Source organism: Bos indicus, chromosome 3, assembly GCF_029378745.1.
Source record: "Bos indicus isolate NIAB-ARS_2022 breed Sahiwal x Tharparkar chromosome 3, NIAB-ARS_B.indTharparkar_mat_pri_1.0, whole genome shotgun sequence".
NCBI lineage: Eukaryota > Metazoa > Chordata > Mammalia > Artiodactyla > Bovidae > Bos > Bos indicus.
In genome coordinates this window covers 103,711,156-103,726,043 of record NC_091762.1, presented here as the reverse complement: position 1 = coordinate 103,726,043, position 14,888 = coordinate 103,711,156, and the positions used below count along the sequence as shown (strand labels likewise).

The window sequence follows — 14,888 nt, the reverse complement described above, 5'->3', positions numbered from 1 at the left end:
AGGGAAGCCCCGCCCTAGACGAAGCCCCGCCTCCCAAACCCTGCGGCGTCTGCCAGAAGGCACCATCTCTTCTGCCTTCCCCCAGCCTTGACTCCGCCTCTCAGCGGAACCCTGAGCGTCAGCAGGAGCCCCGCCTCCGGACTCCTGGCAGTTCCGACGCCTAGTGGTCAGAAGACGCGGAAGCTCCGCCCACGGGCTTTTTTGCGCATGTTCTGCAGTCTCGCGCCGCCTGGGTAGTGAGAAGAACAAAGTCCTGTCATGGAAGATACAGCAACGCCCGGGGGGACCCAGGGAGTCACAGAAAACCAAGGAGTTCTGTCGGCGGCAGGTCGGGGAGGTAGGCGGGAGTCAGATGGGGAAAAGAAGCCCTTCCGGAGCAGCTAGTCTGCCGGGCTCCACGGGAGGCCGAGGGCGGGCGCTCACGGCCTCTGTTCCTGGGTGTGTGTCGCAGGAGCCCTGGTGGAGCTCACCCCGAATCCCGGCGGCCTGGCCCTGGTGAGCCCCTACCACACCCACCGGGCCGGGGACCCTTTAGACCTCGTGGCGCTCGCAGAGCAGGTGCAGAAGGTGAGGAGGCGGGGCTGGGATAGTGAATGACTATCTTCTTGCATATTTGGTCCTCCCAGCCACTTAGTGTGGAGTAGTGGGTTTTTTTGACTCCATATTACACTCGGGGAATACATGTTCATGGCCAGTTGGTGGCCTGACTCCAGCTGATCTTCTGAGACCAAACACACCTTCAGTTGCAGCTTGAGTGCCCATAATCTCTGAGAAATGGAATATTTCATGCTGTATGAGTAAATAAGGATGTCACAGTCAGTCAGTTCAGTCGCTCAGTCGTGTCCGACTCTGCGACCCCATGAATCGCAGCACGCCAGGCCTCCCTGTCCATCACCAACTCACGCAGTTCACTGAGACTCAGGTCCATCAAGTCAGTGATGCCATCCAGCCATCTCATCCTCTGTCGTCCCCTTCTCCTCCTGCCCCCAATCCCTCCCAGCATCAGTCTTTTCCAGTGAGTCAACTCTTCGCATGAGGTGGCCAAAGTGCTGGAGTATCAGCTTTAGCATCATTCCTTCCAAAGAACACCCAGGGCTGATCTCCTTCAGAATGGACTGGTTGGATCTCCTTGCAGTCCAGGGGACGCTCAAGAGTCTTCTCCAACACCACAGTTCAAAAGCATCAATTCTTTGGCGGTCAGCCTTCTTCACAGTCCAACTCTCACATCCATACATGACCACAGGAAAAACCATAGCCTTGACTAGACAGTCCTTAGCAATTGCTGCCTTCACAGGTAGTGAGCCCTGAGGGAACTCAGGAAGGAGAGAATATCTCCCATCTAGCAGTCATCTATCAGACTGTAGCCACTGCTTATAGTGAGCACTGAGGAAGCTTAGGATGAAAACAGGATGCTGCCTCAGATAGCTGAGGTGCATATCAAAGGAATGATTTCAGTGAGTCCAGACTCTTGTATCTTCACATATATAGAAAAGCGCTTAATTCTTTAGTTTGGATTACCTGGTTTTCTTTAATTAGTAATAGTCTTTTGATGTTCAGACTACCTGCCCTTTGTTGCAAAACTTATGTATAACTGACTCCTCCCCTTTCTTCCTGGAAACAGTTCTCCCAGGGTCACTGGGAATTTGAACACATGAATTTTTAATCCCAGTTTTGATATTAACTTGCACTGTGACTTGAGGTAAATTACTTTTCTCTGGACCTCAGCTTCTTTATCTGTAAAATGCAGGGTGTGAACTAGGAGAACTGTTAAGTCTGAAATTCTTGAAAATCCAGGTTTCCTCTAATCATTCTTCCCAAGACTTCCAGTTGTAGAACCCTCTTTGAGATATACAGATACAGGGCATTGCTACTTTAAAATTTATGATATCCCCTCATCCTGGTGTATATGATCACATTTGGCCTTGGTTATATTCAAAGGCCTTCATTTTGCTCAAAAAAATTTAATAATGTGCTCAAATTCCATTACATGTATGTCTCGGTATCTCAGTTTTGTTTTCAAATGCTTAGGAAATCTCCTTTGATATATTATGTGCTTTCTCTTTCCTAGAGAGGTGAAAAGTAAAATCTGACTTTTATGGATTATGAAAACATTATGTGGGCTTCCCTGATAGCTCAGTTGGTAAAGAATCTGCCTGCAATGCAGGAGACTCCAGTTCGCTTCCTGGGTCGGGAAGATCCCCTGGAGAAGGGAAAGGCTGCCCACTGCAGTATTCCAGCCTGGAGAATTCCATGGACTGTATAGTCCACGGGGTCGCAAAGAGTTGGACAGTTCACCTTCACTTTATGTGTCTGTTGAATCAAATCACTTATTGGCAGGAAGGCTCCCAGAGTCACATCTTAGGCAAACATTTTTGGTGGGTTCCTGAGTGACATGTTTATTACAAGGATGTGGAAAAGAAAGAAGGAAGACAGTTTTTGTCCTTTAGTCTGTAATCTAGTATGCATTATTGTGCTACCTTCATTTTTCCATTTTCTTTGAGAAACTGAAGAAAAAGCACTCTGAAGATAAACAGAATCAAGAGTATTTCAGTTTGTGAACTGAAAGGTACTTTGTAGCAGGACTGACTTCTTACATGCAATTTAGGTATTCGTGGGTGTTCGAAAGTGCAAGAAGCCTGGTATTAAGGCACGGAATTTAGAATCAGACTGATCTGTGTTGAGATTTGTGGATGTGTGTGTGTGCTCAGTTGTTTTTGTGACCTTTTGGATTGTAGCCTGCCGGGCTCCTCTCCATGAGATTATCCTGGCAAGAATAGTGTCGTATTTGGCCATTTCCTTCTCCAGGACATCTTCCCAACCTAGGGAGCCTCTCCTCCATCTCCTGCATTGGCGGGCGGATTCTATACCGCTGAGCCATCAGGGAAGCCTTCAAACCTTGGACAGGCTACTTCACCTGTCTGAGTCTAATCCTAAAATGAGAAAGTGAAGTTATCAGCTCCAGCTTCATAAGGTATTACGAGAATTAAATGAGATAATATGCAAAGGGCCTCAGAGTGATTAGGGCCAGAGTTTGTGCTTAGTGGTTAGAGGTAGTCTTTCTCTTATTTCTGTTTTAATTAGGTTCTTTTGTGTACAAAGAACAGATTTGTTGCCACCTTAAGAAAAAAGATTTATTTCAAGGCCACTCTTAACCAGAACTATCCTAGCTCAGGGACCACCTACTCTCTGCTTGGCCATGAGGTGCCTCACTGTCCCTGGAACAAAGTGCAAGTTCTTATATCAGGGGTCATAAAGCCTTACGTGATCTGATGCCTGCACCCTTTTTTACATCTCCCCTCACTAACTACTCAAGCTGCACTGGCCTCAGAAATGCCTGGAAGCTGCTTCTCTGATTTTTTTGCATGGCTAGCCCTTTCCTTCAGACCCAAGTCAAATGTCACAACCTCAGTGAGACTTTCTTATCTATTAGTGCAGTTGATAAACTATTTTAAATTTTAATGTGATCTCAAAAAAAAAGTTTTAATGTGATCTTAATTAATTTAAATTTTAAAACCTGGTAATTGAATTAATGACTGGAAACAAGTATATTTGGAACAATTTGAGTATGTGAATTGACTCTTCCAACTATAAACTTTATGAAGTCTCAATACAGATCAAGTTTTTCCAATGAAAATATAGCATCCAAATTGATAGGTGCTGTGAATATAAAATATACACTTAATATGAAATGTAAAATATCTCTTAACAATTTTTATTTGATTACATGTTGAAATGATAAATTTTCTGATCAGTCACTCAGTCATGTCAGACTCTTTGCGACCGATGGACTGCAGCATGCCAGGCTTCTCTGTCCATCACCAACTCCCGGAGTTTGTTCAAACTCATGTCCATCGAGTCGGTGATGCCATCCAGCCATCTTATCCTCTGTCATCCCCTTCTCTTCCTGCCTTCAATCTTTCCCAGCATCAGGGTCTTTGTTCCAGTGAGTCAGTTCTTTGCATCAAGTGGCCAAAGTATTGGAGTTTCAGCTTTAGCATCAGTCCTTTCAATGAATATTCAGGACTTTAGGATTGACTGGTTTGATCTTCTTGCAGTCCAAGGGACTCCAAGAGTCTTCTTCAACACCACAGTTCAAAAGCATCAATTCTTCAGTGCTCAATTTTTTGATATATTGGGTTAAATAAACTATATTAGTAGTTTTTTGGGTTTTTTTGGCTGTGCCATGTGGCTTATGGAATCTTAGTTCCCCAACCAGGGATTGAACCCAGGCCACCACAATGAAAGTGCCAAGTCCTAAGCACTGGACTACCAGGTAATTCACTATATTATTACAATTAATTTTACTTATTTATTTTTACTTTTAACACAGCTACTAGAAAATTTACAATTTCACATGTGACTTGTTTCTATCCTCAAGGATAGTTGCATTAGACTGTAGTCTTAACAAAGGCTGTGGCCTCTTTCTCATGTTTGCCAGTGTGTCCAGCGCAGTGCCTAGCGTGGTGTCTGACCCATGGTAGTTGCTCACTGTGTGTCTGTGAAACAGATAAAGGCTTGACTCAGCCTACTCAGTTGTTTTCTCTTCACTCAGAACACGACTGATACCTGACCTTGATCATAAGCTTCCTCAACTAACCAGCAAATTCTCTTAATATTTCTTAGTTCAAGTTTAACCTCTTACTTTCTTTTCCTTAACAGTTGTATACCACTAAAAGTTAATCAGTGTTTTGTTTTTTTTGAAACTCTTCTGGTGGTCCAGTGGTTAGGACTCTGCTTTCATTGCTGGGACCTTGATTCAGTCTCTGGTTGGACAGAGCCAAAAAAAAAAAAAAAGTTAATCAGCTTTTTGTGAAAAAAAATCTGGAAGTTTTTTGACAAATTTCTGATGTGTGGATGATAATCCTTCCCAGTACTTGAATTGGTTACATATGTGTCTCCTAGCTTTGAAAGTTATTTTCTTTAAAGCAATTTCCAGTGCCTTCAGTTGAATTTCCTAGGACATGACAATCTTCTGTGTATATGATAATTGTTCCAGGTGTACATCATAGTGGTGGTGGTTTAGTCGCTAAGTCGTGTCCGACCCTTGCGACCCCATGGACTGTAGCCTGCCAGGCTCCTGTGTCCATGGGATTCTCCAGGCGAGAATACTGGAGTGGGTTGCCATTTCCTTCTCCAGGGGATCTTTCTGACCCAGGAATCAAATCCGGGTCTCCTGCCTTTTAGGCAGATTCTTTACCCACTGAGCTTCCAGTCTTTTAAAAATACATTTTAAGTGACAGGAATGCAAATATAAGTTAAATATAATTAAGTGTGATGTAAATAACTCAACTGAATAATGGTCAGTTTAACAGATACCTTCTAATAGCATTGAAACATGTATATTATCATATGTGAAACAGATCGCCAGTCCAGGTTCGTTGCATGAGACAGGGTGCTCAGGGCTGGTGTGCTGGGACGATCGTGAGGGATGGGATGAGGAGGGAGGTGGGAAGGGGGTTCAGGATGGGGAACACATGTATGCCCATGGCTGATTCATGTCAACGTATGGCAAAAACCACTACAATATTGTAAAGTATTTAGCCTCCAATTAAAATAAATTTAAAAAAAAGATACCTTCTATATATAGTCAGGTTTCTATATCGCAGGCCATAAGAGACATAGCACAAGTGTCTTCAGGTTTTCATTGTAAGATCCATCCCTGATTTCAGAAATGTTTAAATGTGAGAAAACAGATGGAGATCTGAGGAATAAGTGGGGTTAGTCAGGCAAAAGAGCAAGAGGGGAAATGTATTGGATGGAGGAGAGGCCATATGCAAAATTACTTGGAAGCAAAAGAGATTGGGGCATGTTGGAAGACTGAAAATTTTGAGTGTGACCAGAATCTAGAGTGAACAAGATAGATAGTTTGGGAGATAGAAAAAGAGCACTTATTTCCATGTTATGGGGTCATGGGGTCATGGCAGTGTTGACTTCTCCTGGGCAGTGCCTTCTGAGCTAGGCCTTGGGGTGAGTGGGTGTTCACGGGGGAATGGTGAAAATGGGAAGGGTGTGAAAGGCATAAGCCAACATGTTGACATAATTTCACATTGGGCTCTAAATAGGAGCATCGTAAAGTCTTACCCTTTTCTGACCCACAGTTCAGTTTTTTCTCACCCTTAGGCTAATGAATTCATCAGAGCAAATGCCACCAACAAACTGACAGTCATAGCTGAGCAAATCGAACATTTGCAAGAACAAGCCAGGAAGGTAAGTAGTAGCTTTTTGGTAAGCTTTCATTTTCTTCATTTAGTCCACAGGATTGACTGAACTTGCTCATAATCAGTGTAACTTAACTTGTTTCGGTACCTCCTAGAAATATAGAAGTGTTGAGCAAAATAGGATAAGCCCAAGAGGTTACGTATAAGGTTTTTCACTGGGCGAAAGCTCAGTGAGGTAAAAAGCATCTAAAGGGGAAAATTTGTTTTCAGTTATAAAAGAAATGTACTTACCACTAAAAAACTGGGAAGAAATTTAAAAACCACCCAAAGCCAGTAGTACTTGACATTTTGAAATATAAGTTTTCCAAAGGCATTTTTATAGCATAGTCGCATAATGTAGTCTAATTTTTCTCTTCAGTGTCATCTGGATCTCAGTCATGATTCACTGATGTGAGGGAGCAAGACCCTCAGCATGGAACAGGTTCCAGCTTTCCGGTGGGATGCTCACTGAGTATGAGTGCTGTTTGCTCTCATATCCGATTGGCTCTGTCTCTGTGGATTTCAGGTTTTGGAAGATGCTCGTAGGGATGCTGACTTGCACCATGTGGCTTGTAATATGGTGAAAAAGCCGGGCAGCATCTACTACCTTTATAAACGGGAGAGTGGCCAGCAGTATTTCTCCATTATTTCTCCAGAGGTAAGAACATTTAATTGTTGCTACAGAAACCTACTCCTGTCTTTAAGAAATTCTTGGTGTATTGTGTGTGTGTGTGCGCACGTATGTGTTATGTGTGAGAAAATGTAGGCATAGGAGTTGGTAAGTGATTTTCTAGAAAACTAGAGGTGGCATGAGCCCAGAGGTGACTGAAAAATATATGCACTTAAATTATTTCACAATCATTATCTCTGTTCAGGGAGGTACCTGATGTGTAATGCAGTGCTTGTCAAGGATGATTCTGACTGGTCTGAAGTGAAAAGCCAAAAAAAGAAAATTGTGGTATAATTAGGAAATGGACTCAACTTCTTTACCTCCCGCCCTGATCAGAACGGCCTCCTTTGCCTTCTCTAGGAATGGGGGACGAGTCGTCCACATGACTTCCTTGGTGCCTACAAGCTACAGCACGACCTGTCCTGGACTCCGTATGAGGACATTGAGAAGCAGGATGCTAAAATCAGTGTCATGAGCAAGTTGCTAAGCCAGCCAGTGGCTCTGCCTCCAAGCACTGAATCCAACTTCCCGGGGTTCAGGTCCACCGAGAGCGGACTCTGACAAAGGCTGTCAGGACATGGACCTCTCACCTCCTTGTTGCCCCAACCTCTGCCCTGGTGGGAGGTAGCAAGAGAGACGAAAGCATGTGGGTGAATCATGAACTTCTTTGAAGGCAATCCTGTGTGAATGGAAACGCTGTTGTTATTACTTTTATGTGGGATGGTAGAATCATATCAGTCTCTCCTGGGATCCTCTCTGGGTCACATGTACCCAACCAGTCAGTTTCAGAGGACCATCCAGTGTACTTTGCTTCTCCTTTATCTCCATCTATTCTCTCATGAGTTAGAGCATTAAAGAAGGAAAGTTCTCTTCCTGCAAAAAAGGCTGGCGAGTCATTTTCCAGAAACACTGTTAACAGTCTTTTGTAACTAGAAGTGTTTAAGATTGGGCTTGAGGCTATTTAATAGTTTGTGTAACTCTAGCTTCAAATTCATCTGGGAAGCAGAATATTGGGTACTGGAGGATGATAAACAGCCTGGCTTGGCTAGCGATAGTGTGTAATTCCGGTGTGTGTGTATGTGTGTGCACTAAGTTGCAACAGTCGAGTCTGACTCTGCCGCCCTATGGACTGTTGCTGCTGCTGCTGCTAAGTCGCTTCAGTCGTGTCCGACTCTGTGCGACCCCGTAGACGGAAGCCCAGCAGGCTCCCCCGTCCCTGGGATTCTCCAGTCAAGAACACTGGAGTGGGTTGCCATTTCCTTCTCCAATGCACGAAAGTGAAAAGTGAAAGTGAAGCAATTGATAAGGTCTGGCTTACTTGACTCTACTCCCTACATTGACCACTAGGTGGTGCCATTGTGATTTCCTGGTTAAGCTGGTTACCAAGTTCAGAGAAAGGAGCATTGTGAAGTTATTTTGGAGGTAGCATCTCCTAGAGGGACTAATACCCAGTGATTATATACAGTAACCATTTTTCATTTCCCATCCATCCACCCATCCATAAGTAAATAATACTTAGTTACTAAGTATTAAGTGCCTTCTAGCTTCAAGATTCTGGAGAATGACACAGCTGAGTAAGACAGGCCCCTGTTTCCAGGAAGCTCACAGTCTAGTTGGGGAGAAAGTAACTCAGCCATCACAACATAGTATAAAAAGGGCTATGATGGAAGTACACATGGAATGTCATGGCGCACCAAGGAGAGCTACCTAACTCAGCTTAGAGAACCTAAGAAGACTTGGAGGAGCTGACACCTGCTTGGGAACTGAGAAACAAGAGTTAGAGCTTATCTGGAGGGTACCAACTGTCCTCTCTATGGAAAGGCTGTCTTTCGGGGTAGGGGGAGGGTTCATTTTTGGATAGAATTTATTTGTGAATGAACAAAGGAATATCCACTTAACAAGCCACATCAACCAAAATAATCCTGCCAATCATGGGTGGACTGAGACATCTCCTGACCAGAACAGTTCTACTTCTAACAGCTAGGAGATAGGTAGATGAATAGGATGATAAACAATTCTAGATAAAAAAAATTGCACGTGAGGGACGTTGACAAGAAGTAATATAACATTTGGGGAATTGGAGCTAGTTTAAAGTGAAGAGTATTGGCCGAGGGGTATGAGAAAAGAGCTAATTGAAGGATTGGGGATAGGGAGTTGATAAAATTGACCTTTTTAGAAATCTCATTTTGACAACAGAGGATGAGTGGAGGCAAAACCTCTGTGAGCCTTCATCCCAGTCCAGGCAAGAGATATTGGAGGTCTGGATTAAGATGGTGATGGAATGAGAAGTGCTGTATTTTATCAATCGTAAGATGTACTTTTCTTCCTCCACATTTAATCTCTTGAGACCTGGATGCTTCTAGAAGTCAGTGGTAGGTCATTGTTTAAGTGGCAGCATTTTTTTTTCTTTCTTATAGCTACATGAAATAATCGTGTGTCTTAACAATGGATGTCATCTTAGGCTTGATGAAGTGTGGCATTTAAAAAGTACAGTAGATCACCATCTTGTTAACTGGTACCGTGTGGCAAAAAGAATGGAAGGAAAGAATCTTAGATAATGCTTGCATTTCTTGCTTGAGTGTGTGGATGGTAGGAATCCACTCCCTGATAATTTTCCAAAATAATTAGCAATCTGTATTTGCCTCAATAATCCACCCAGCTGGCCCTACTTAGGTTCACCGAGTATGAGTAACAACTGACTGTGCCTCCCATTCTCCTGTGAGGGCTCTAGAAGGAGGGAAAGGAGGCCTGACTGTGTCCTTGGCTTCTAAGTTATCAGTCCACAAGCACTGAGATCACTGGTGGTAGAGATTCAGAGATGATAAATACTGTTTCGTGAGCTCTTTTTCTGCCAGGCATAGCCATTGTCTGATTTAATCTTTATATAATCACCATCTATAAGGTATTATACGACTTCTCTGGTGGCTCAGAGGTTAAAGCGTCTGTCGGCAATGCGGGAAACCCTGGGTTCGATCCCTGGGTCAGGAAGATCCCCTGGAGAAGGAAATGGCAACCCACTCCAGTATTCCTGCCTGGAGAATCCCATGGACGGAGGAGCCTGGTGGGCTACAGTCCATGGGGTCGCAGAGTCGGACACAACTGAGCGACTTCACTCACTCATAAGGTATTATATAGTATTCCTATTTTACAGAGCTGGATCATCTCAGAGATTAAGCACCTGACCTGTGATTATACAGGTACAAAGTGCTAGAGGTCAGGTTCTAACATTCCTGTTTAGTTCACATCTATAAGCTGTTCTGGCTGATTAAGACAGTCCTAGAAGATTTCTTCATAGAAGTGTGAAGAAATAAATACAGAAGTGACAGAGTAACGTGTGTAGGGGATACTATGGAAGTAGTTCACTTGAGTAGTGATGAACATGCAGAGGGTATATATCAAAGTCTGAGGAAATTAAGTAACTTAGCTAAGGTCACACAACTTAAGAATAATTGAGCCCACACTTCTAGTATGAAAGCCCATGTGCAGAACCCCCACACACAAGATGAGGTGCATCTTCCCTAAAGAACCTGGAGCTTGGGAGGAAGGAGACTGAATGCTTGGAGTAACTGGACTTCTGTAGTCCAAGCAGCATTCGATTCGTGGACTACTCCCTTTTTAAAAGCTTTGTTCTTCATTTTGATTTGGAACATTACCATCTTCCACTTTACCCCCTGCATCTTTCTTGTCTCATGACACTAATAGTTCGGACTGCTCTGAGGCTGAGTCCTTGGTCCTCTTTTCTTTCTCTGCTAGGTGATCTAATCATTTCCCTTGGCTTTAAATGCCACCCACATGCTGCTGACTCACATGTGTGTCTCCTATCCTGATCTCTCCCTGAGTTTCATGCAGACTTAATTTATCCAACAGTCTCACTTGATGTCATTACAAACCTAACGTGTCCAAAATGGAAGTCTTGAGTTACACCCCAAGGCCGTTTTGTCACCGGTCCTTCTGTTTCCATCAGCACCTGTGTCACACTGCTGTTGAGACCCAAAACCCAAGTCATCCTGTTCTTCCCACACCAGTCAGCAAGTCTCAGCTCTGTCTTCAAAATATATCCCACTCTGACTGCTGCTCAGCGCCTCCACCCCTACCCTCTTGGTCCAAGCCGCCAGCATCTCTGGCCTGGATGGATGCAGTAACCTCCTCAAGTGCCTTCTGCCTCTGTTCTCACCCTCCTTCAGTCCATTTCCACAGAGGCTGTTGTCATCATCCTTTAAAAGCATATCAGGTTATAATACTTCTATAAAAAACGACCTCCACGTTTCTCTTTACACTTAGAATAAAGTCCAGACTCTTGCCGCCTCAATTTGGACTAGCCAGAAGCACATGTTCCCCTATTCCTGTTCTCTACTTCTGTGAGATCCAGAATGAGAGGAAGGGAGAAACTTCTGCCAGTTCGAGAGGAGGGTTTTTATTAGATCTCCCTACTTCCTCTCCCCCTTCTGAAGGAAGCCTTGGGGATGTCCGGGGTAACAGATGCATGATCATGTCCTTAGAATAATGATGATGATGGTTGAGCTTCTGTCCTGTGCTGAGCATTATTTAATATATTATTTGTATTTTTATTTAATATAAATTATAAGCTTATTGTCACAGCAATCCCATTTTACAGATAAGGAAATAGGTTCAGGAAACCAAAGTAACTTGTTCAGATGTACACCTCTGTTAATGCTAGAGCTGGGATGTAAATCTGGTTAAAAGTCAAGGCCAGTATTATGATCATTATGTGACAGTTTTTATTTTGCCATTTTAATGGTTCATGTTGCCTGGGAAAATGAAGAGAAATACAAATGACAGAAAGAAGCTGACCTGACACTTGGGCTTAGACTTGTAGCACAGCTTTACTTGCCTCCATCCTGGATCTCCAGTTTAGTTTCTCAAATACCTTAGGTGTGACTTTAGTGTCAAACTGTTCAATTCTTAGAACCACTAACTAGTAATGGTAAAATTGACTAATGCCCATTTCCTCTTCTGGAGAATGGGAATGCTAATACTAACATTAGAGGCATTTGAAAAAACCCAGTAAGATGACTATAATGTCTGTAAAGCATTGAGCACAGTGCCCAGTGGCTAGCAGCCACTCAGGACAGGCTAGATCCTATTCTTCTCGTCCCTCTCCAGGCTGCCAGGTGAGGCAAGGGGTCACCTGACCTGACTCCACCCCTTCTCTCGCATATTCTGTGCGGCCCTGGAAGCTCTTGCTGTAGTGACTTAGCAACAGGGTAGAGAATGTGGGGCAGTATTAGAAGTAGTGCTTGGGATCCTCCGGAACACTAACAGGTGTCTGTGGCACATACTCCTCCAGTTACGGAACCTGGATACCTCAGAGGGGCTCTTTCCTCCTCCCTCTCACTCTTCTGCTGTCTTGGCATTCCCTCTCACAGGGGCTCCTGGTCAGGCTACTTCTTGGTCCTGTCTGCTGCTGTCTAACAAGATGTCTTTGCTCCAGCACCACAGCCCCAGCTCATGCGGTGTTTAAGAGAGCCTTCCTCCACAATGGCTGCCAGGATAATCTTTCTAAATCAACTTGAGCTTGTCATTTCCCTACTTAAAATGTACAATTTTTCAGGACTGAGTGTAGATTACTCGGCTTGTCATTGATCCAACAAATACTGAGGCTGGGGGCGGGAGGGTACTGTATGCCTAGCATTCATACAGGCTCAAAGATACAGCAGTGATCCAAGCAGAGCCGAAGCCCTGCCCACGAGGAGGGGCCTTATATTCCAGGGGCCCTTCACAGGCTGGACCCCCAGCGTCTCTTTACAGCTTTACCTACCCCCAGCTCCCCGCCTACCTCCCATGCAACCTGCACACGCTCGTCTCTTCACCTGCTGAGCCTTTGCACATTCGTCGTGTTACACTAGTCCGCTCCTCCCAGATCCCTCCATTCCACCACCCCCCTACCCGTGCTGCCGCTTCAAGACCTCGGGCTCCCCTGCAAAATGAGGCCCCTCTTCATGCCAACTAAAGCCCTGTTGCCCCTCCCCTGCCTCTTGGGGATTGTGAGCTAAGAGCCAGGGGTGAGAGGCTTAGGTCGGCAGCTCCCGCTTGCCTTGGCTGGCCCCTCCACCGCACAGGAAGCGGGGGAGGAGTGTGGGCCCCCACCCCACGTAAGAATGTCTGGTCCCCAGGTAAGCATCCGCAGCAGCACGTGCCTCCTCCACGTGCTGTCAGCGGTGGGGGCGGGGAGCAGGGGTGGCGGGAGTGGGGAAAGAGCTGTCCTGACGTGTTGGCGCCCAGCCCCGGCTTGGTCTCTTCTGTGTTTTCACCTGGGCGTCTTCGCCGTTGCTGCCATCCCGCAGGGCGCGAGGAATAGCGGAGAGGGAGGGACGAGGAGGAGCACGCTGATGTCTTCAGCTTGGACGGACCACCGTCAGGAGGAGGCCGGTTCTCTGTTGGGCTGTTGGCCTCTAGGGTAGCGGGTGGAGTGGGGTGGCCGCGGGGAGGCAGGTTGTTTCTCACACAAGTGGCTGTGCCCGTGGCTCACTGCCTGCCCGCGGGGAAGTGTCACCCGGAGCGTTCTCGCACCAATGCTGCCGGGTTCCTGCGCACGGAACCCACACCGCTGTCCTTGCTTTTCCCTAGAAAGCCCCGAGTCATACGCAACCCTCCCTACTCCTTTCAGGAGCAGCCCCAGCGTCTGCCGTTCCGGCTCGCTCACCTCGTTCTCCTCACCAGTTTCATGGCTGATTTCCTTTTCTTCAACCTCTCCCCTTGAGACCACCCTCCACTCGCAACCCACATCTGTGCAAGACACCCTCCTACACCCTCTTACTAAATAAACATTACTGCCTAGTCACAGCGGCAATGCAAGATCACACCAGCTATCACAATGGTGTCCTCCCTGCCGGCTCTGCCTCCAGGCGCCCCTCTCCTTGGGATCCAGCCTCCTCATTGTGCTTTCCTTCTTGCAATTTCCTTTGCCAAGAAGCTGCCCTCGCCACCGCCCCGCCCTCCCCGCTACCACCCACCCCTTTTGTTTATGCTTATAGAGTCGTAAATATCCTGTTGGTGGAGCCTTCCCCTGCCCCCCTCACAGACTTAGTCTTCCCTGAACACACTCAGCAACCGGACAAACCTTTGTCCAACAATACTCGTCACACCGCCATCATTGTCCCTGCACACATCTGCCTCCCCGACCAGATTCCCAGCCTCCTGAGGGTGCTCTGTGTGCCCAGAACATGCAGGCTGGGCTCAGGGCAAGCATCAGCAAACACATTTTTTAAAATGAATAATAGAAGATCATAAGCATCAGGTAGATGCTTGGGTGTGTTGAAGAGGCTGGATTGTTCGTTTGAGAAGGCTTCTCATGGGACAGACTAGACAGGCTTTGAGGGACTGAGTGCAGGGAGAGGATCTCAGGCAAGCACCAGAGTGCTCTATTAATTTAACAATCACCGAACAACTTCTATTGTCAGGCCTCATGCTGGGCACCGGGGATCTCGGTCGGCACTCAAGTTCCTTTCCCTGTACTAGAGAAGGAAGACTACATAGGCGGTGCCAATACAGAGTGCCAACTGTCACACGGTGAGCAAGGAGATGTGGCAGTGCAGAGGAGGAGCACCTCAAGACTTGAGGGCGCGCCAGGCTTCCCAAAGAGGACCACCACTCAACCCGAGACCAGAAGGGGGCAGAGAAGGGCTCGAGGGGTGATGCAGAAAGGACTTGCATATCAGATGAAGGAGTTGAGCTCCATCCTGAGGGTGCTGGGAGCCACTGATGACCTCCAAGCAGCTGGGGAGCGACACAAGCTAGTCCTGCCGGCCACTGCTGGGCAAGGCCTCGGCTCTGATCCCTCCTCTGAGCCCCCTGACAGGCAGGACCCCTCCTCTATGCTCTCTCAGCAGCCTTGTGACCTCTTCCTTTCTGTGCAGGGTTGAAGCCTCTGCCAGACCAGGTTTTTGAGAGACAAGACCAGGTTTTAATCTTTTTTGTCCCAAGACAAAATGTTTGCTGAATGAATGGACTGTTCTTTTTTTCCTCTAAATTTCACCAGCCCTTACTCTCAGGTCCATATC

The 14,888-nt window shown here is 46.0% G+C and overlaps 2 protein-coding genes across 7 annotated transcripts in view; both read left to right on the top strand.

Annotated features, from left to right (window-relative positions):
• The first annotated feature begins 189 nt into the window (after positions 1-189).
• C3H1orf50 (chromosome 3 C1orf50 homolog) lies at positions 190-7,750 on the top strand. Of its 2 annotated transcripts, none has more exons than XM_019957694.2 (5): positions 190-337; positions 452-567; positions 6,121-6,207; positions 6,724-6,855; positions 7,228-7,750. In XM_019957694.2, exons 1-5 carry the CDS (start codon positions 259-261, stop codon positions 7,426-7,428), a joined length of 615 nt encoding a protein of 204 aa, XP_019813253.1. In that variant the 5' UTR covers positions 190-258; the 3' UTR covers positions 7,429-7,750. The 2 variants fall into 2 exon arrangements, with proteins under 2 accessions (XP_019813253.1, XP_019813254.1); XM_019957695.2 differs by having other exon boundaries at positions 204-328.
• A 137-nt stretch (positions 7,751-7,887) lies between these two features.
• TMEM269 (transmembrane protein 269) overlaps positions 7,888-14,888 on the top strand; it is a 30,141-nt gene continuing 23,140 nt past the window's right edge. For 4 of the 5 annotated variants that reach the window (XR_011565923.1, XM_070786719.1, XM_070786720.1 and 1 more), the window contains exons 1-2: positions 7,888-13,001; positions 14,289-14,397. Coding sequence is in view for 3 of the 5 variants with exons in the window: in XM_070786719.1 (XP_070642820.1) it covers positions 12,987-13,001; positions 14,289-14,397 (124 nt within the window). In the remaining 2 variants the exon portion in view is untranslated. The remainder of the gene's footprint in view (positions 13,002-14,288; positions 14,398-14,888) is intronic. The other variant, XM_070786722.1, reaches the window with a different exon arrangement.